Source organism: Typopeltis vanoorti, chromosome 12 (assembly GCF_054136105.1).
Source record: "Typopeltis vanoorti isolate ZY-2024b chromosome 12, IOZ_Tvanoo_1.0, whole genome shotgun sequence".
Taxonomy (NCBI): Eukaryota; Metazoa; Arthropoda; class Arachnida; order Uropygi; family Thelyphonidae; genus Typopeltis; species Typopeltis vanoorti.
Window position 1 is genome coordinate 112,654,753 of NC_143560.1, and position 20,750 is coordinate 112,675,502.

Sequence of the window (20,750 nt, forward strand, 5' to 3'; positions counted from 1 at the left end):
GTTAAGTAAGTTTGAGCACGGTTAGTAGTTGGAAGAGGACCATTCGTTCGATGCTGTTGGCACACTCTCTCCCTCGATGAGTCCTTGGACTCCCTGGAGGTGTCAAATAATAATAATAATAATATTAATAATAATAATTATCATTATCCCAAGATCCCATCATGTCAAAGACTTGTCGCAGGAGGTCCCTTTATAATATACACAGCCCATCATACCATGCTTTACTATATTCAAATTATCCGCATACACCACACCCTCAGGCAGTGAATTCCAATCATTCACAGCAAGAAACTCACTCCCTTGCTCATACCATCCTCTTGTTCTCCCTACATCTCCCACCATTTTATGAAAAATGGTGGGAGATGTAGTAGTGTTGGGGTGGCGCTAGTGAGCCAAGCGCTGTGGACGTGTCTAAGAAGAGCTCCTGATTGAGATAAGTTATTCTAGGAATAATTAAGTATATGTGCGTAATTGTTTGAATAAGAGTGGCTGTAAACGTTATGTGCTACCAGTATTATTAGTGTGGGGGATTTTTCTTGCCTAAACTTACTTACAAAATTGTTATTATCAGACCTAGTAACCTTCGGGGAAAAAAAATGGCGGCGGCATTGTTATTCCATGATTTTAATTTAGATTTCAGTCGTTTCGTTAAGTGTGAGGTCTGTTACATGTATTCCTTCGATTACATAAATGATCTGTGGATGTTTAGCACGGATGGAAGAAGGGTGTGTGTGCAAAGTGTGACCTGAATGAGGAACTGATGAATGCAAATATGAAATTGATGACAAAGTGTTAGTAACGAGAATGTCGCGGGGAACATGAGTGCACGTTTGAAAAAGAGGTGAAAAATGTTAAAAAATCAGTAAAAAAGAAAAAGAGCAATTTGAAAACCGTAACGGATGTTAAAAGGGACGAAAGTGAGGCTAGAGTGGTGAAAGGAAACAAAATTGAGAGAACAAATGAAACTAGAAATGGCATGACGCAGAAATCGAAAGTGAAAAAAATCGAAAGAATGAATGACAGAGAAAAAAAATGAATGATGGCGAAAGTTGGACGCATGTTGGACTGAAAGTACTGAAACAAAGAAAGATGAATCAGAGTGAAAGTGAGAAGAATGATAGCGAATGTTGGACGCATGTCAGACCAAAAGTACGGAAACAAAGAAACATAAATGAGAGTGAAAGTGAGAAGAATGATAGTGAAAGTTGGACATATGTTGGACCAAAAGCATGGAAACAAAGAAGGATGAATGAGAGTGAAACTGAGAAGAGGGGGTCGAGAGTTAGAAAGTTAGAATGATTTAATGATAGAGAGAATGTGTCGCAAGATTCGGAAGTTGGATTGGATGAGGCAAGAAATGAAATTGATGCAGAATGAAATTAAGAGAATTCAGGTCAAAACTATTAAAACTAATCATGATGGTACGAAAGAGTTAACGAAAGATGAGCGAGTGGCATTATATGGTGGCTCCATTATTAAAGGTGTGCTGGATGATAGGATGCACAAGGTATGTTCTCCAGGCGGTAAAATGAGTAGAGTGATTGAGGCATTGGATATGAGGAGGGAGCAAGCAAAGGAGTTGATGGTTTTAATCGGCATGAGTGATTTGACAGAGGACAAAGACCAAGTCAGAATGGATGTCAGGAGGCTGCTTAGAAGGATAAAAGAGAATAGTTTAACAGGATGGGTAGTCAGCATGTTGCCTAGGTATGACTGTGGTGAGATGAGGCAGAGAGCAAGGATTTTGAATGATATGCTGGCTGAAATGTGTGAGGAGATGGGAGTACAGTTTGTTAATGTGTGGAATGAGTTTGAAGGAAAAAGTGAACTGTATGGGAGCGATGGACTGCATTCGAGTGGTTATGGGGTGAGTCGCTTGGAGAGACTGCTGCTGGAAGGTAGAGAAGTGAGTAGATTGAGAGAGAATGAATCAGATCAAGCAGAAGTGATGTGGAAGAGCAGGAGAGTAAGACAGGAGAGATTGAAGAGGTGGTTATGAATGAGGAAGTGAGTGGTATGAGTATAGAAAATGAGAGCATGGGTGTGCTAGAGTAGCACTGAAATGGGGAGGCTCAGGTTGGACAGGGGTACACAGAATGAGAAAGGTGGATGCTCCAAGAGGAGGTGAGAGCATGTGTACAGGGATCAAGAGGAAACAGTTGGAATTCAAAAGGGTTCTAAAATGAAGAAGCAAAAAAGGAAATGGCCCCAGTCTAGCATGGAGAGATCACATCGAGTGGTATCAGTGGAACTAGCTGTAGATCCAGAAATGAGCTGTTGTGTTTGTATACCAATGCTAGAAGTATAAGAAACAAGGCAGATGAAATGGTTGCACTAATTGTGTCTGTTCACCCAAAGATTGTCGGAATAAGTGAGACATGGTTAGATGAGGACGACATCCTGACATGAATAGAAATGGAAGGGTATGATATGTTTTGTGAGGATAGAAGGGGTAAAAATGGAGGGGAAGTGCTATTGATGATTGAGAAAGAGTTATGTCCATACAAAGTAGAGATGCAAGAGGGAAATGGGGCCAGTGGTTTTGAGGCAGTATGGTGTGAGATAGAGGTGAATAGAATCAAATACTTGGTGTCATGTTGTTATAGACCTGGTAAGATGGCAGTGATGATAGTGAAATGTATAGTCAAATTAGCCAAGCAAATAAGAAAAGCGTGAACATTATGGGTGATTTTAATTATGGCAATATAGACTGGAATGATGAGATAGCAACTGGAAGTAAAGAAAATGAGTTTCTTGAGTTTTTGAGGGATAACCATCTCAGACAGTATATAACAGAGGGCATATGAGGATTAATGGTCATGGATTTGGTCATCTCATCAGAGGATGTAATTATAAATGAGGTGTCAAATCATCCACCAATTGGTGAGAGTGACCATGAGGTGATTACCTGGGTGGTTGCCAGCAGTTCAAGGACCCCTGTGAGAAAAGGGTATATGTGAAACTACAACGGGGGGGGGGGGGTATGAAGAGCTCAGGAGACAGCTTGTGGGTGTAGCGTGGAATAAGGAGTTAGCTGGAAAAGAGATCAATGCATCTTGGGGGATTTTCAAAAACTATCTAGTAGATGCAATGTCTAAGTGTATTCCAAGGGTGAGAAGGTTAAATAAAGAGATTAAGCAAGCAATACAGAGAAAAAGGGCATTGGGGAGGAAGCATAAGAGAAGTGGAAATAACCAATTTCATGAGGTCTACAAAGACCAAGCAAGGAGGGTGGCTTGGTTGGTGAGAACAGCTAAAGAGAGGTATGAACAGCAGTTAGCTAATGAAGCCAAAAAGAATCCTAAGGAGTTCTTTCGATATGTAGCCAGCAAAAGAAAGAATGATTATGGAAGGATGACACTGATTGGAGAAAATGGTATAAAGACAACTGTTGCAGAATGTGTGGTGGAGATACTTAATGAGAAATTCATAAAGGTCTTTCAATCTCATGAATGTGATTTCATGGAGAGATTGAGAGTAGTTGATGATTGGGAGGAGAGACTGACTGTAAGTGAGCAAGAGGTCTTTGGGGAGTTGAGTAAACTAGATGTAAATAAGGCTGTGGGACTTGATAATATATCACCACATATTCTGAAGGAATGTGCCAGAGAGTTGACACCTGTCTTGACATATTTTTTTAATACGAGTCTTGCACTTTGTCAAGTCCCTAAGGAGTGGAAGGAGGGTAAGATTGTGCCACTTAATAAAGGAGGTGATCGAACTCAAACATCAAACTATAGGCCTATCTGTGTGTCAGGTGTTGTGGTTAAGTTGTTGGAGAAGCTTGTGAGAACTAGGATCCAGAATTGGGTTGACAACAATGGTATTATCTTTGATGGACAGCATGGATTTGCTAAAGGGAGTTCATGTTTTAGTAATCTACTTACTTATTACAATAAAGTGACTGTTTCCTTGGACAGAACAGAGGAGAAGGATACACAGTAATATACTTAGATTTCGCAAAGGCTTTTGATAGAGTACCTCATGATAAATTGATAGTCAAACTAGAGCAGATGGAGTTGGATATTAGATTAGTGCATTGGATTGGAGACTGGCTATCTGATAGGTATCACAAGTTGTGTATGGGGGTGCAATATCCAGGAAAAGGAAAGTCACTAGTGGAGTGCCTCAGGGGTCTGTTTTAGGGCCATTACTATTTAACTTGTATATTAATGATATTGGCGAAGATTTGGATGGAGATATTCAATTGTTTGCAGATGATACAAAGTTGGGATGAACCATAAAGCATAGTGAAGATGTTGTGGCCTTACAAGAAGAATTGAATAAATCGAGTGATTGGGCACGGAAATGGAGATGCGAGTTCAATGTTGCAAAATGTAAATTTTTAAAATTTGGAAAACAAAGATTGGATGCAGAATTTATGCTTGGAGAGGATATATTTTTGGAGATGGAAAAAATAAAAGATCTGAGTGTGATAGTGGATAAGGATCTGAAATTTATGGGACACATAGCGAAAATTGTGAAGACAACACAAAGGCTTCTGAGGATGATGCGGAGGACACTGACGTGTAGAAGTGGGGAGATTCTTGTTCCGTTGTATAAGGCTTTGATTAGGCCACACATGGACTATTGTGCTCAAATTTGGTTACCGGGTTTTCAGAAGGATGAAGAGATGTCCGAAAGGGTCCAAAGGCAACTGACTAAGGTAGTTTCTGACCTCTGGAATGTTGAGTATGAGGAAAGGTTGAGAAGATGTAATTTGCAGAGTCTGGTAGAGACCTACAAGTTGGTAAGGGGTTATTATAAGATCAATGGTGGAGAAGTTCTACAGAGAATAGTGGGAGATCAGGGGAGAACCAGAGGTCATCCCTGGAAACTGTATAAAGAGGGTGTGAGTAGGGGAGTGAGAGGCAGGTTTTTTCGTGCAGAGTTGTGAATGATTGGAATGCCTTACCTGACGGTGTGGTGTCTGCAAGGAGTTTGAGTGTGTTTAAGACATGGTATGATCAGATGTGTGTGTGATAAAAGGACCTGCACCTCCCAAAGTTCTACAGAGAACTTTGGGAGGTGCAGGTCCCAAATGAGTTTTTGACTCCATGAGGTCTTGGGGTAATAATAATAAAAATAATAATAATAAATCTATTTATTGTTTATCCCATAGCAGCCCCCTTACCAACTTGCACATCTCTATCATATCACTCTTCTTCCTCCTATCCATTACACTCTGCAATTCACATCTTCTTACCCTTCCTTCATTCTCAACATTCCAGAGATCAGAAACTATTTTGTCAATCACCCCTCGATCCTCTCCAACATCTCTTCATCCTTTTGAAAACCAGGTGATCAAATTTGTGCACATTAGTCCACATGGCCTAATTAAGGCCTTATATAATGGAATGAGAATCTTCTTCTACAAGTCAGCGTCCTCTGCATCATTGCCAGTATTCGTCATGTTGACCTTACAATTTTGGCAATGTGTCCTCTAAATTTTAGATCCCTATCTACCATCACACCAAGATCTCTGATTTCCTCCACCTCGAACAGTATATCCCCCTCCAGAGTAGTCTACATCCCATCTTTTTTTTTTTTTCAAAATTTTAAAAAATTAAATTTCATAGCATTATACTGGCATCCTCATGCCCGAGTCCATTCACTCAGTCTGTTCTAAGTCTTCTTGTAAGGCCATAACATCTGCTGTATTCCTAATAGTTCTGTCCAACTTTGCATCATCTGAAAACAACTGAATATCCCCTTTCAAATCTTCCCCAATATCATTAACATACAGGTTAAAAAGTAATGGCCCTAAAACAGACTCCTGAGATATACCATTTTCCTCTTCTGGGATATTGCACCTCTTACACAACATGCTGATACCTAACAGATAGCTAGTCTCCAGTTCAATGCACTCTTCTAATATCCAACGCAATCCACTCCAGTTTGACTATCAACTTATTATGTGATAATCTATCAGAAGCTTTGGCAAAATCTAAGTATACCACTGTGTATCCTTCTCCCTTGTCCAATGCAGCTGTCATCATATTGTAATAAGTAGATTACTAATACATGACCTCCCTTTAGCAAATCCATGCTGTCCATCAAGGATAATACCACTGTTATCAACCCAATCCTGGTTCTCACTAACTCTTCCAACACTTTAATCACAACACCTGACATATAGATCCACATATAATTTGATTATTGACTTCTGTCACCTCTTATGAAGCGATATAATCTTCCCTTCATTCCTCTCCTTTGGAACTTGACCAAATGTAAGACTCATTATTAAACAAATATGCCAAGGCACATGTCAACTTCCTGGCACATTTCTTCAAAATATGCGGTGTTATATCATCAAGACCCACAGCCTTACTAATATCAAGTTTGCTCAATTCCCCATATATCTCTTACTCACTTAGGATCAGTCTCTCCTCATCAACCACTGCTTTCAAACTCTATGATATTGCATTCACAACAATGAAAGACCTTTATGAACTGCCCATTAAATATCTCAGCTATATCCTCTGCAGCAACAGCAGCCTTATACCATTTTCTCCAATCTATGTCACCTTACCATTTTTTTTTAATTTATTCATTTGGGTATTGCTATTACTGATCTTTTGCTACTCTTACCAACTGATTCACCCTGCTTACCTGTTCTTTGTACTCCATATGAAATTGATTATTACCACTCATATTATGCTGCCTTCATAATGCCTTTCTCTGTACTGCATGTTTAATCTCTTCATTTATCCATTTCATACCTACTTTATTTAACCTTCTGACCTTTGGAATACATTACATTGCTTCTACTAGATAGTTCTTGAATAGCACCCAAGCAGCATTGATCTCCTTTCTACCCTACTCCTCATTCTATGCTACAGCTACAAGCTGTCTCCTGAATTTCTCATAATCACCAGCCTTCTAGTTCCACATATAGCCTTTCCTCACCTTATCTTTGATTCTTCTGACATTGCATTGACAATGATGTTTCACTGTTTGTTCTGGTTTCCTGACGTGAATTAAGTGGTCATCTCCCAGTTAACTATGTGTATATTATCATGTTTTTTAGATTTTAATCCAATAGAAAGTACAATTTGGTTGCCTAAGTCCTATATGTTTTATATTACATAGAACAAAATATTTGTGATTAATAAATGTAATTTTTTTTGCTATGGTACATATGTGTTTTTTTTATACAATATTTAAAATAAATGATTATTATTATTTTTAATGAGAACCTCGATATCATCCTATGACTCACTGCAAGAGATCTACTGACCATTATTCACACAGTGCCTATCATCTCTTTCTATAAACACATTCACTGAAAGAGCACATGCAACCACTTCTGATAACTTAGGCACTCAGTCGCTACTTTCCAAACACAAATTTAGTCACCATAGTTAACCATATTTTTGTCAACTTCTAGGACTGACTTTGAATTCACTCTTGGCTTGTCATGCATTGAAAAATTTGTTGGACATTTATTCTGTAAAATCCACTTCCATTGGCTAAAATGTATTATTATTATTATTATTATTATTATTATTATTATTATTATTATGGGTGACTCCAAGGAGTCCTTAGACTCATCGAAGGAGGCCCTAAACATTATGTCCACACAACTATTCGACATTCTCACAGTATCTATCATACCTTGTCTTGAACTCATTCACTGTCATAGCACCCACAACAGACTGGCAGCTTATTCCATATACCACTCTAAAAGTAAAGAACCCAGCTCTAACACCCTTGCTAATCACACTCTTGCCCAGCTTCCATAGATGTCCCCTAGTTCTCCCACCACCAGTCTTGATCACAAAAAAATAATTGGCTATTATAATTGGCTAATGCTAAGCCTGTCTTCTTAGTGACACTATTCATAGAATTCTTGACCATTTGCCATTTAGATCTCTCATATCAGAATCCTCCTACATTTTTACATTCCAAAAACCAAGTGACCAAATTTATGCATAGTAATGTGAAACATTAAAAACCATAGAGAGAGAGGACGAGGGGGGATTATAACTTCCTTATCTCTACTTGTCTGTGTGTTCTTCAATATCCAATTAATTTGTTGAGTATTTTGTCCACTTTTGCAATGTGTTCTGCCAACTTCATCTCTTTGTCTACCTAGACAGATCAATTTCTTGCAGTATAATTCCATCACTGTAATAGATCATTTTGTTGGATGGGATGCAGTACTGTGTTATATAGTGTATAATCATGTCTTTCCAAAGTACATTACTTAACACTTTGTCACATGTTCTTTCGGAATTTGTATTCATTTTAGTTTATTGACTGGATAATTAAATTTTTAAAGAAGTTAACCCATCCCTATGCTCTTCCAAGACATGGTTTGTCCATAGTGAGGTTTTGACAGGCAGTACATCTGGCTATAGAATGTATAATGAATGTATCTGTTCACAAGTCTGTTTAAAAGAGATATTTCACAGCATAGTCATTAATGAAATACAGGATGGTATAGGTATAAATCTATTCTATAATATTGTTGAATGCAGTACTCTAGAAACAATTACCATTTTTTTAAATGTTTTCTTAATGCTTTTGCAAGTCTTTGTGGCATATGCTGTGTGTGTGTGTGTGTAATTCTATTCACAAAAGATATTAAACCTACCATATTACCCCAAGACCTCATCGAGTCAAAGACTCATCTGGTAGGTCCTTTTATCACACACACACATCTCATCATACTGTGCTTTGAACACATTCAAACTACTTGCAGACACCACACTCTCAGGCAAGGCATTCCAATCATTCAGAACTCTGCACAAAAAAAACCTGCCCCTCACTCCCCTACTCACACCCTCTTTATACAGTTTCCAGGGATGACCTCTGGTTTCCTCCGATCTCCCACTATTTTCTGTAGAACTTCTCCAGCATTGATCCTATAACAACCCCTTACCAACTTGTAGGTCTCTATCTATCTCCGCTCTTCCTTCTATCCACCAGACTCTGCAAATTTCATCTTCTCAATCTTTCCTCATTCTTCACATTCCAGAGGTCAGAAACTACCTTAGTGAATCGCCTTTGGACTCTTTCCAACATCTCTTCATCCTTCTGAAAACCAGGTGACCAAATCTGGGCACAATAGGCCATGTGTGGCCTAATCAAAGCCCTATATAATGGAACAAGAATCTCCCCACTTCTACACGTCAGTGTCCTCTGCATCATCCTCAGAAGCCTTTGTGTTGTCTTCACAATTTTGACTATGTGTCCGATAAATTTCAGATCCTATCCACTATCACACTCATATTGTTGATGATAGAGAAAGAGTTATGTCCATACACGGTAGAGATGCAAGAGGGAAATGGGGACAGTGGTTTTGAGGCAGTATGGTGTGAGATAGAGGTGAATAGAATCAAATACTTGGTGGGATGTTGTTATAGACCTGGTAATGTGGATGGTGGTGATAGTGAAATGTATAGTCAAATAAGCCAAGCAAATAAGAAAAGGGTGATCATTATGGGTGATTTTAATTATGACAATATAGACTGGAATGAAGAGATAGCAACTGGAAGTAAAGAAAATGAGTTTCTTGAGTTTTTGAGGGATAACTACCTCAGACAGTATGTAACAGAGGGCACAAGAGGATTAAGGGTCTTGGATTTGGTCATCTCATCGGAGGATGTAATTATCAATGAGGTATCAAATCATCCACCAATTGGTGAAAGTAACCATGAGATGATTACTTGGGTGGTTGCCAGCAGTGCAAGGACCCCTGTGAAAAAAGGGTATATGTGGAACTACAAGGGGGGTGATTATGAAGAGCTCAGGAGACAGCTTGCAGGTGTAGCATGGAATGAGGAGTTAGCTGGAAAAGAGATCAGTGCAGCTTGGGGGATTTTCAAAAAATATTTAGTAGATGCAATGTGTAAATGTATACCATGGGTGAGAAGGTTAAATAAGGTAGGTGTGAGATGGATGAATAAAGAGATTAAGCATGCAATACAGAGAAAAAGGGCATTGTGGAGGCAGCATAAGAGAAGTGGAAGTAACCAATTTCATGAGGTCTACAAAGACCAGGCAAGGAGGGTGACTTGGTTGGTGAGAGTAGCTAAAGAGAGGTATGAACAGCAGTTAGCTAATGAAGCTAAAAAGAATCCTAGGGAGTTCTTTCGATATGTAGCCAGCAAAAGAAAGAATGATTATGGAAGGATGGCATTGATTGGAGGAAATGGTATAAAGACAGCTGTTGCAGAATGTGTGGTGGAGATACTTAATGAGCAGTTCATAAAGGTCTTTCAATCTTGTGAATGTGACTTCATGGAGAGATTGAGAGCAATAGATGATGGGGAGGAAAGACTGACTGTAAGTGAGCAAGAGGTGTTTGGGGAGTTGAGTAAACTAGATGTAAATAAGGCTGTGGGACTTGATAATATATCACCGCATATTCTGAAGGAATGTGCCAGAGAGTTGACACCTGCCTTGACATATTTTTTTAATACGAGTCTTGCACTTGGTTCAAGTCCCTAAAGAGTGGAAGGAGGGCAAGATTGTGCCACTTCATAAAGGAGGTGATCGAACTCAAGCATCAAACTATAGGCCTATCTGTGTGTCAGGTGTTTTGGTTAAGTTGTTGGAGAAGCTTGTGAGAACTAAGATCCAGAGTTGGGTTGACAACAATGGTATAATCTTTGATGGACAGCATGGATTTGCTAAAGGGAGTTCATGTTTTAGTAATCTACTTACTTATTACAATAAAGTGACTGCTTCCTTGGACAGAGGAGAAGGATACACAGTAATATACTTGGATTTCGCAAAAGCTTTTGATAGAGTATCTCATGATAAGTTGACAGTCAAACTAGAGCAGATGCGGTTGGATATTAGATTAGTGCATTGGATTGGAGACTGGCTATCCGATAGGTATCAACAAGTTGTGTATGGGGGTGCAATATCCAAGAAAAGGAAAGTCACTAGTGGAGTGCCGCAGGGATCTGTTTTAGGGCCATTACTATTTAACTTGTATATTAATAATATTGTCGAAGATTTGGATGGAGATATTCAGTTGTTTGCTGATGATGCAAAGTTTGGACGAACCATAAAGAGTAGTGAAGATGTTGTGGCCTTGCAAGAAGACTTGAATAAATTGAGTGATTAGGCAAGCAAATGGGGATGTGAGTTCAATGTTGCAAAATGTAAGGTTTTAAAATTTGGAAAACAAAGATGGGATGCAGAATTTATGCTTGGTGAGAATATATTGTTGGAAGTAGAGGAAATAAGAGATCTGGGGGTGATGGTGGATAAGGATCTAAAATTTAGGGGACATATCGCCAAAATTGTGAAGACAACACAAAGACTTCTGGGAATGATGCGGAGGACACTGACGTGTAGAAGTAGGGAGATTCTTGTTCCATTGTATAAGGCTTTGATTAGCCCACACATGGACTATTGTGCCCAGATTTGGTTACCTGGTTTTCAGAAGGATGAAGAGATGTTGGAAAGGGTCCAAAGGCGACTGACTAAGGTAGTTTCTGACCTCTGGAATGTCGAGTATGAGGAAAGATTGAAAAGATGTAATCTGCAGAGTCTAGTGGAGAGAAGGAAGAGGAGAGATATGATAGAGACCTACAAGTTGGTAAGGGGTTGTTATAGGATCAATGGTGGAGAAGTTCTACAGAGAATAGTGGGAGATCAGGGGAGAACCAGAGGTCATCCATGGAAACTGTATAAAGAGGGTGTGAGTAGGGGAGTGAGAGGCAGGTTTTTTCGTGCAGAGATGTGAGTGATTGGAATGCCTTTCCTGAGAGTGTGGTGTCTGCAAGGAGTTTGAATGTGTTTAAGATGCGGTATGATGAGATGTGTGTGAGATAAAAGGACCTCCTAGATGAGTCTTTGACTCCATGAGGTCTTGTTTAATAATAATAATAATAATAATAATATATCTCTTATTTTTTCCATCTCCAACAATGTATTCTCTCCAAGCATAAATTCTGCATCCCATCTTTGTTTTCCAAATTTTAAAACCTTACATTTTGCAACATTGAACTCACATCTCCATTTCCGTGCCCAATCACTCAATTTATTCAAGTCATCTTGTAAGACCACACCATCTTCACTACTCTTTATGATTCATCCCAGCTTTGACATCTGCAAACAACTGAATATCTCCATCTGAATCTCCACCTATATCGTTAATATACAAGTTAAACAGTAATGGCCCCAAAACAGACCCCTGAGGCACTCCACTAGTGACTTTCCTTTTCCTGGATATTGCACCCCCATACACAACTTGTTGATACCTATCAGATAGCCAGTCTCCAATCCAATGCACTAATCTAATATCCAACCCCATCTGCTCTAGTTTGACTGTCAACTTATCATGAGGTACTCTATCAAAAGCTTTTGCGAAATCCAAGTAGATTACTGTGTATCCTATCCTTCTCCTCTGTCCAAGGAAGCAGTCACTTTATTGTAATAAGTAAGTAGATTACTAAAACATGAACTCCCTTTAGCAAATCCATGCTGTACATCAAAGATAATACCATTGTTGTCAACCCAACTCTGGATCCTAGTTCTCACAAGCTTCTCCAACAACTTAACCACAACACCTGACACACAGATAGGCCTGTAGTTTGATGTTTGAGTTCGATCACCTCCTTTATTAAGTGGCACAATCTTACCTTCCTTCCACTCCTTAGGGACTTGACAAAGTGCAAGACTCGTATTAAAAAAATATGTCAAGACAGGTGTCAACTCCCTGGCACATTCCTTCAGAATACCTGGTGATATATTTTCAAGTCCCACAGCCTTATTAACATCTAGTGTACTCAACTCCCCAAAGACCTCTTGCTCACTTACAGTCAGTCTTTCCTCCCCATCATCTACTGCTCTTAATCTCTCCATGAAGTCACATTCACAAGATTGAAAGACCTTTATAAATTTCTCATTAAGTATCTCCACCACACATTCTGCAACAGCTGTCTTTATACCATTTTCTCCTATCAATGTCATCCTTCCATAATCATTATTTCTTTTGCTGGCTACATATTGAAAGAACTCCTTAGGATTCTTTTTGGCTTCATTAGCTAACTGCTGTTCATATCTCTCTTTAGCTACCCTCACCAACCAAATCACTCTCCTTGCCAGGTGTTTGTAGACCTCATGGAATTGGTTATTTCCACTTCTCTTATGCTGCCTCCACAATGCCCTCGTTCTCTGTATGGCATGCTTAATCTCTTTATTCATCCATCTCACACCTACCTTATTTAACCTTCTCACCCTTGGAATACACTTAGACATTGCATCTACTAGATAGTTTTTGAAAATCCCCCAAGATGCATTGATCTCTTTTCCAGCTAACTCCTCATTCCATGCTACACCTACAAGCTGTCTCCTGAGCTCTTAATAATCACCTCTCACCCCTTATAGTTCCACATATACCCTTTTCTTATAGAGGTCTTCACACTGCTGCCAACCACCCAGATAATCACCTCATGGTCACTCTCACCAATTGGTGGATGATTTGACACCTCATTTGTAATTACATCCTCTGATGAGATGACCAAATCCAAGACCTTCAATCCTCGCATGCCCTCTGTTACATACTGTCTGAGGTAATTATCCTTAAAAAACTCAAGAAACTCATTATTATATTTATGGCTATTTGCCTGCTTCTGTTTAGGAATGCCCCAGTTTAAAATGCCATTGGCTCTTTTCTCACGGATTCTTAGGGCATTGTAGATGTATATTTATCAATAAATATATGTTGCATAGATGACAAAGAAATTTGCACATACCTTTTTCTGGGTGTTGTGGCTCTTCTTCTTTCGCATTGTCCAAACTACTGTGTGTGTGTGGGGGGGGGGATTTTGGCAAGTGGGAGAACTGAAATAACAAATGGAAAAAACCCAGGTTTTTTTGAATAACATATATATACATATATATTATAAGGGATGGGCGGAGCATTTTTTATATATTTATATGAGGTGGGAAAGGGTGAAAGGGTTTGAAAACAGCAACTGATTTTTGGAGGGGGGGGAAGGGTTAACGGGGTGCGGTCCGTTTCGACTATTCGTGGTCGTCGTCTGAACACATGGAGGAAGTGGATGCTATGTTAGGTCGGGTAGGTGCTTCTGCTTTTGAAGTGTTTGTGTTATCGCCTATTGGTCGGGGTTGTGACCTCAATTTTATGTTGTTTAGCTTCCAAACCTCGGAGATTATGTAGGGCCTGTGTACGTTGATAGAGTTCGTGTCACATTTTATGGCTATTGTTTCCGATATTCTAAGCATTGTTTCATTGTCTTGTCTGTCTACTATGATGGCCTTGTCGATCTGCGGGGTATGTTTTTGTTCAAGGGCGTGGAGAGCTATTTCCGTTTTTCCTGTGCTTTGTATTCGATTTTTCTTTTTGATGTTGCGTTTTTTTAGTATTTAAATGTTCTGGAATAGGGATGTTACAATCATGGAAGTGTTCTTGTAGTCTTGCCCATAAAGATCTGATGGTGGAACCTGTGTAGGTGATATCACAGTCTTTTTGGCAGGGAAATTTATAGACTACGTTGTGGTGTTCAAATATTTCTTTTTGTGTCTGAGATTTAGTGGGTTTTAGGAGATTTGCCAATTTTTGGTTTGTGGTGAATACCAATTTGTAGTCAGGATGTTTGAAGATGTATTTGTAGGCTTTGTATGTGTTTTGGGTGTATGGTAGTTTGATAATTTTTTGTGTAGGGAAGTTTATTTTGGTACTTTGGTTGTTTTGTCGGTTTTTGGCAGTCTTGTTTGCGTAATTTATTAGTTGTGTAGGATAGTTGTGATTTTCAAGAAACTCATTTTCTTTACTTCCAGTTGCTATCTCATCATTCCAGTCTATATTGCCCTAACTAAAATCGCCCATAATGATCATCCTTTTCTTATTTGCTTGACTAATTTGATTATACATTTCTTTATCACCACCATCCACATTACCCGGTCTATAACAACATCCCACCAAATATTTGATTCTATTCACCTCTATCTCACATCATACTGCCTCAAAACCACTGGCACTATTTCCCTCTTGCATCTCTACTTTGTATGGACATAACTCTTTCTCTATCATCACGAAACATATCATACCCTTCCATCTCTATTCCTGTCAGGATGTCGTCCTCTTCCAACCATGTCTCACTTATTCCGACAATCTTTGGATGAACAGATGCAATTAATGCAACCATTTCATCTGCCTTGTTTCTTATACTTCTAGCATTGGTATACAAACACAACATCTCATTTCTGTATCTACAGCTAGTTCCACTGATACCACTCACTCGATGTGATCTCTCCATGCTCAACTGGGGCCATTTCCCTTTCTGCTTATTCATTTTAAAACCCTTTTCAATTCCAACTATTTCGATCCCAGGTCATCCCATTTCTTTCCTGTCTACATGCTCTCACCTCCTCTTGGAGTATCCACCTTTCTCACGCTGTGTACCCCTGAGCCTACCCATTTCAATGCTCCTCTAGCACACCCATTCTCTCATTTTCTATACTCATACCACTCACTTCCTCATTCATAACCACCTCTTCAATCTCTCCTGCCTTACTCTCCTGCTCTTCCACATCACTTCCGCTTGATCTGATTCATTCTCTCTCTCAATCTACTCACTTCTCTACCTTCCAGCAGCAGTCTCTCCAAGCGACTCACCCCATAACCACTCAAATGCAGTCCATTGCTCCCATACAGTTCACTTTTTCCTTCAAACTCATTCCACACATTAACAAACTGTACTCCCATCTCCTCACACATTTCAGCCAGCATATCATTCAAAATCCTTGCTCTCTGCCTCATCTCACCACAGTCATACCTAGGCAACATGCTGACTACCCATCCTGTTAAACTATTCTCTTTTATCCTTCTAAGCAGCCTCCTGACATCCATTCTGACTTGCTCTTTGTTCTCTGTCAAATCATTCATGCCGATTAAAACCATCAACTCCTTTGCTTGCTCCCTCTTCATATCCAATGCCTCAATCACTCTACTCATTTTACCGTCTGGAGAACATACCTTGTGCATCCTATCATCCAGCACACCTTTAATAATGGAGCCACCATATAATGCCACTCGCTCATCTTTCGTTAACTCTTTCGTGCCATCATGATTAGTTTTAATAATTTTTACCCGAATTTTCTTAATTTCATTCCACATCCATTTCATCTCTTTCCTCATCCAATCCAATTCAACTGCCGAATCTCGTATCACATTCTCTCTATCATTCATTCTTTCTAATTTTCTAACTCTCAATACCCTATTCTCAATTTCAGTTAGATAATTAAAAGACTCTTCTCAAGAGAGCCTTGAAACTTTTTCAGATCACCTCATCCTACATTAACAGTGTGGTGGTAGTAGTAGTCTAGCACTAGGCATTGAAATCCATCTTCCATCCAACTATAAGCATTTGCAAGCATTCATCCAACTCACAGATTCAAACCTAACCTATCCACTCCAGTAACTGTCATATAACATTTAATTATATTACCCTCACCCATAAACATAATTTGAAATTATTTCATGTATTGTACAGTTGTAATTTTTATATATCCAGGAACCATATCCCCAGGCCAATAACTGTCATAGAACACTTAATTATAATACATCCTCCCATACACATAATTTGAAATTATTTCATATATTGTACAATTTCCATTTTTATGTATCCAGGGGCCATATCCATCTGTTATGGAGGATGCAGATGCAGAAGTTATAAATGCAAGCAGAGAGACTGTAACCATTCTTCCAGGAGCGAGTGTTTTCTCTAGTGATGAGGCTTTTGCTATAATTCGTGGGTAATTATATAGTTTTTTAAACTTTTTTTAAAAAAAATAATGCTTGAAATATCTATTTATTTTTAATTTTATATTCAGAATAGTTATTTTCTGTATACTTCTAGTAAATATACTTATTCAAAGATTTCTTTCATTAGTTTTACTATTGTCTATTTTTTTTTCAGTTTTGAATTATTTTTATTTCTGTTTAGATTATCACTTATTTCATATATGTATGTATATATTTTTATAGTGGACATTTGAATTTAACCATACTTGGTGCTCTGCAAGTATCACAATTTGGAGATATTGCAAACTGGATGGTACCCGTGAGTATTTGAAATTGTGTTTATGCTTTAATACATGTTTCAGAATAAACTGTGAATATTGCGGTTCAAAAATGTTTTAATAAATTAATAATGAATAAAAATTTATAAAATACATACTTATATGTAAAAAGTGTACATTAAATCAAAGATAGCAATATTATTAATGATGCATGGCAAACTATTGTGGAATATGCATTCAAATGCATGATGTTTGTTACATTACCACAGAAGAGAGAGAGAGAGAGAGAGAAAGGGCAGTTGAAATTGAATGTTTTAAGTTAACGGGAATAAGGTGGTGCCAAATACAACAATGTTTAGTATGGCTTTGATACATTCATGCAGATACCAGAAAAATGAGGGTAAATGCATAGTTAATTAGCTCAGCTCATTGAAACAAAGATTGGAACAAAAATAGTAATTATGTTCAGAATTGTGGAACAGATTGAAAATAGGAGTTTTTGCAATTAACAAAGGATGATTAACCTAGAGAATCTATGATAAGGTAGATGTGAGAGTTTTAAGAGCATTGTATCTCATGATAGATACAGAGTGTGTCATCAAAGAAACAACTGTTTTGTCTCCAAGTGTAATTGTTTGTGTGATCCTTCCCTCAGAGACTAAGTATAGGCACATGGTCATATGTAGAATTGTAGTTCATGAGCTCATGACAGATGAAAGTGATAACCTGCAGCATTGTCACTGAATAAGGAACTAAAAGGAAGGAGGTTAATAGTGTCTGAGAATTGATTGGTCATGATGTTTTTGACAGCTGGAGTGCCAGATTATATTTCAAAATTATTAACAATGTGACTCCCGTATGACTAGGAGACAATTGTTTATTAGATGATCACTTAATCGGTCAGATAAAAAAAGACTCATCATGGATATATTGCTACATGGATACACATGCACACAGTAATCTCTAAATTATCTGACTTTCAAATAAACCCTCAGTTGACTGTTCCTTGAATGGATTAGCATTCCAACTCTGATGCCTAAATAGAACTTTATACCTGCATTCAGTTAACAGACCAATAAGTTCTCTTCTTGAGAGAACTTATTGGTCTGTTAACAATTATTCACTCATTTCTTCCTGAAATGAGTGAATAATTGAGAGGTCTCTGTAACATATATAAACTATAATTGGTTATGATAATGTGAGGATAGCTTCATATACTTATGCCATCTCCATTTATAGGAAGACTTTCCTGGAACCTATAGTTCCCATTATTCACATAAGAAGTACAGCATGGGTAAGCTGTCTAAATAGGAACTTATATTGTCTTATTTCTAAGGAGGCTAACGTCCTGTTTTGTTGCTGTTATTGATCTTCATTTTCCAAAGTTCTGTAGTACATCTGTTGTAGCATCTACAATCTCATCTAGTCTAGTTTTCATGATGGTACCAAGAGTTCCATTGGTTATATAAGGCATTAGTAATTTGAGGTTATTTGTGTGTGTATGGTGAAAGGATTATAACATATCCAGAAACTTATTAAGGAAATCTTAAATCCTTTTGGCATAGTAGATGTGTACAGCATCTTATTTGTTGTTGTTGCTGTTCTATAGATTCTTTGCTGAGTTAATTTAAATCATTTTTTTTTAATTGAAAGTGGTCTGGAATACAGAAAGGTTATAGTGCCTCTATAGTGTTTACTATCCTGTTTATCACTGAGGTCAGGTTTCAGTATTGATGTGATCTTTTCAGTTGTAACCATTGTTTTCAAGGTATATTCAAGGGACTGCTGTTTATTATTCTTATCATTATATGGGAATGTCCATTAATTCCAGAGACTCATTACAGAAATCACAAACTAACCACCATACATTACCTATCATATTTCTCTGTCTTTAAATTCATTCACTGACAAGCACTCAAACTATCTCTAGGCAACCCATTCTACTCATTCATGACTCTCCCAGAGTCATGAATGAGTAGAATTAATACTCAAGAGTGAGATGACAATGTAGACAATATTATTATTATTACCACCCCAAGACCTCATGGAGTCAAAGACTCATCTGGAGGTCCTTTTATCACACACACAGCTCATCATACCATGTTTTAAACACATTCAAACTCTTTGCAGACACCACATTCTCAGGCAAGGCATTCCAATCATTCATCCAATGATGAATGATTGGAATGCACTCTGCATGAAAAAAACCTGCCTCTCACTCCCCTAATCACACCTTCTTTATATAGTTTCCAGGGATGACCTCTGGTTCTACTCTGATCTCCCACTATTCTCTGTAAAACTTCTCCAGCATTGATCCTATATCAACCCCTTACCAACTTGTAGGTTTCTGTCATATCTCCCCTCTTCCTCCTGTCCACCAGACTCTGCAAATTACATCTTCTCAATCTTTCCTCATACTCAACATTCCAGAGGCCAGAAACTACCTTAGTCAGTCTCCTTTGGACCCTTTCCAACATCTCTTCATCCTTCTGAAAACCTGGTGACCAAATCTGGGCACAATAGTCCATGTGTGACCTAATCAAGGCCTTATATACAATGGAACAAGAATCTCCCTACTTCTACACATCAGTGTTCTCCGCATCATTCCCAGATAATATAATAATATAATAACTAAAATAATTTACTTACCATTTCCTGTATTTCACTGAAGTCCAATTGGCATCGTTAGGAAATAACAAATGAGTAAAAATACTGAAGTGCATTCACTACGAGTAAGAGAAACTAACCTGAAAAAAGCAAGGGAAATTCTAAATTGTGTCACACACACATGCACACATACACTTCTTGATTAGACATTTTTCACTGTTTGGCTGATGGTCTGGGAATGGGCATTTTGTCGATTTTAGATTAGGATTGTTTTTCAGGCAGAGGCTGATTCAAGGATCATTCTTTTATACTTGTATTTGCTTCTGTGAAGTAAGGTGTCATTCTTCTAATGGATTCTATGACAAGTGCCCAAGACATGCTTGGCAAGTCTAGAGCAGACATAATGGTAGTGTAGACTTTGTGTTTATGTATTCTGATGTTATTTATCCAGCCTATTTGGCAACTGTAAGGATAGAGCACTTCTTCCTTGAATCTGCCTACCATAAAAAATAGTCCTAACCTCAATAAATTTGGATACATGAAACTGCTTCATATCTGCTAAACACTCATTTTCAAATCATTAGTCCAGTCCAAAAAATACCCAAAGCCTCTCTATGTGATACAGTTTAGGACTTACCTTATTTCTTCATGTTAGTTTATCTTACTCATGTAGTTCTGCCATGCATGTATTGTTCCTTGATGATCTCAGTTGACATTGGCAAAATATAGACAATAGCAACTAAGTTGAGTTATTATGTCATCTGGGTTGTTTTCTTTCCTAAAATTGCCATAATGAGTAATAATTCATCTTCGTGCTCTTGTTAACCACACAGTTTCTAGGGTTGACCCATTGTTTTCTCTTTTTCAGTCATGCATAGCAAAGTTTCTTCATCTTCTCTATAAAACCATGTTTAGTATCTAATATGTTTCTGTCATATTCCCTTGTTTATCCACCTGTCAACTAAAGTTTGTAATCCACAACCCTTTGGCTTATCCTCATAAGTGACTAGTCCATAGACCAATCCCCATTTTGTTCACTCATTTCAGAATCCTCTCCAGCATTTTCACATTGTCAAGGAAACCTGGTGACCAAATCTGTGCACAGTAATACAGGTGTAGCCATGTGTGAA

The 20,750-nt window shown here is 38.2% G+C and overlaps 1 protein-coding gene across 1 annotated transcript in view; it reads left to right on the plus strand.

Annotated features, from left to right (window-relative positions):
- LOC150101140 (succinyl-CoA:3-ketoacid coenzyme A transferase 1, mitochondrial-like) overlaps positions 1–20,750 on the plus strand; it is a 155,207-nt gene that overhangs the window by 81,695 nt on the left and 52,762 nt on the right. Inside the window, exons 11-12 of the mRNA XM_090402085.1 lie at positions 16,622–16,746; positions 16,979–17,054. Coding sequence (XP_090258211.1) covers positions 16,622–16,746; positions 16,979–17,054 — 201 coding nt within the window. The remainder of the gene's footprint in view (positions 1–16,621; positions 16,747–16,978; positions 17,055–20,750) is intronic.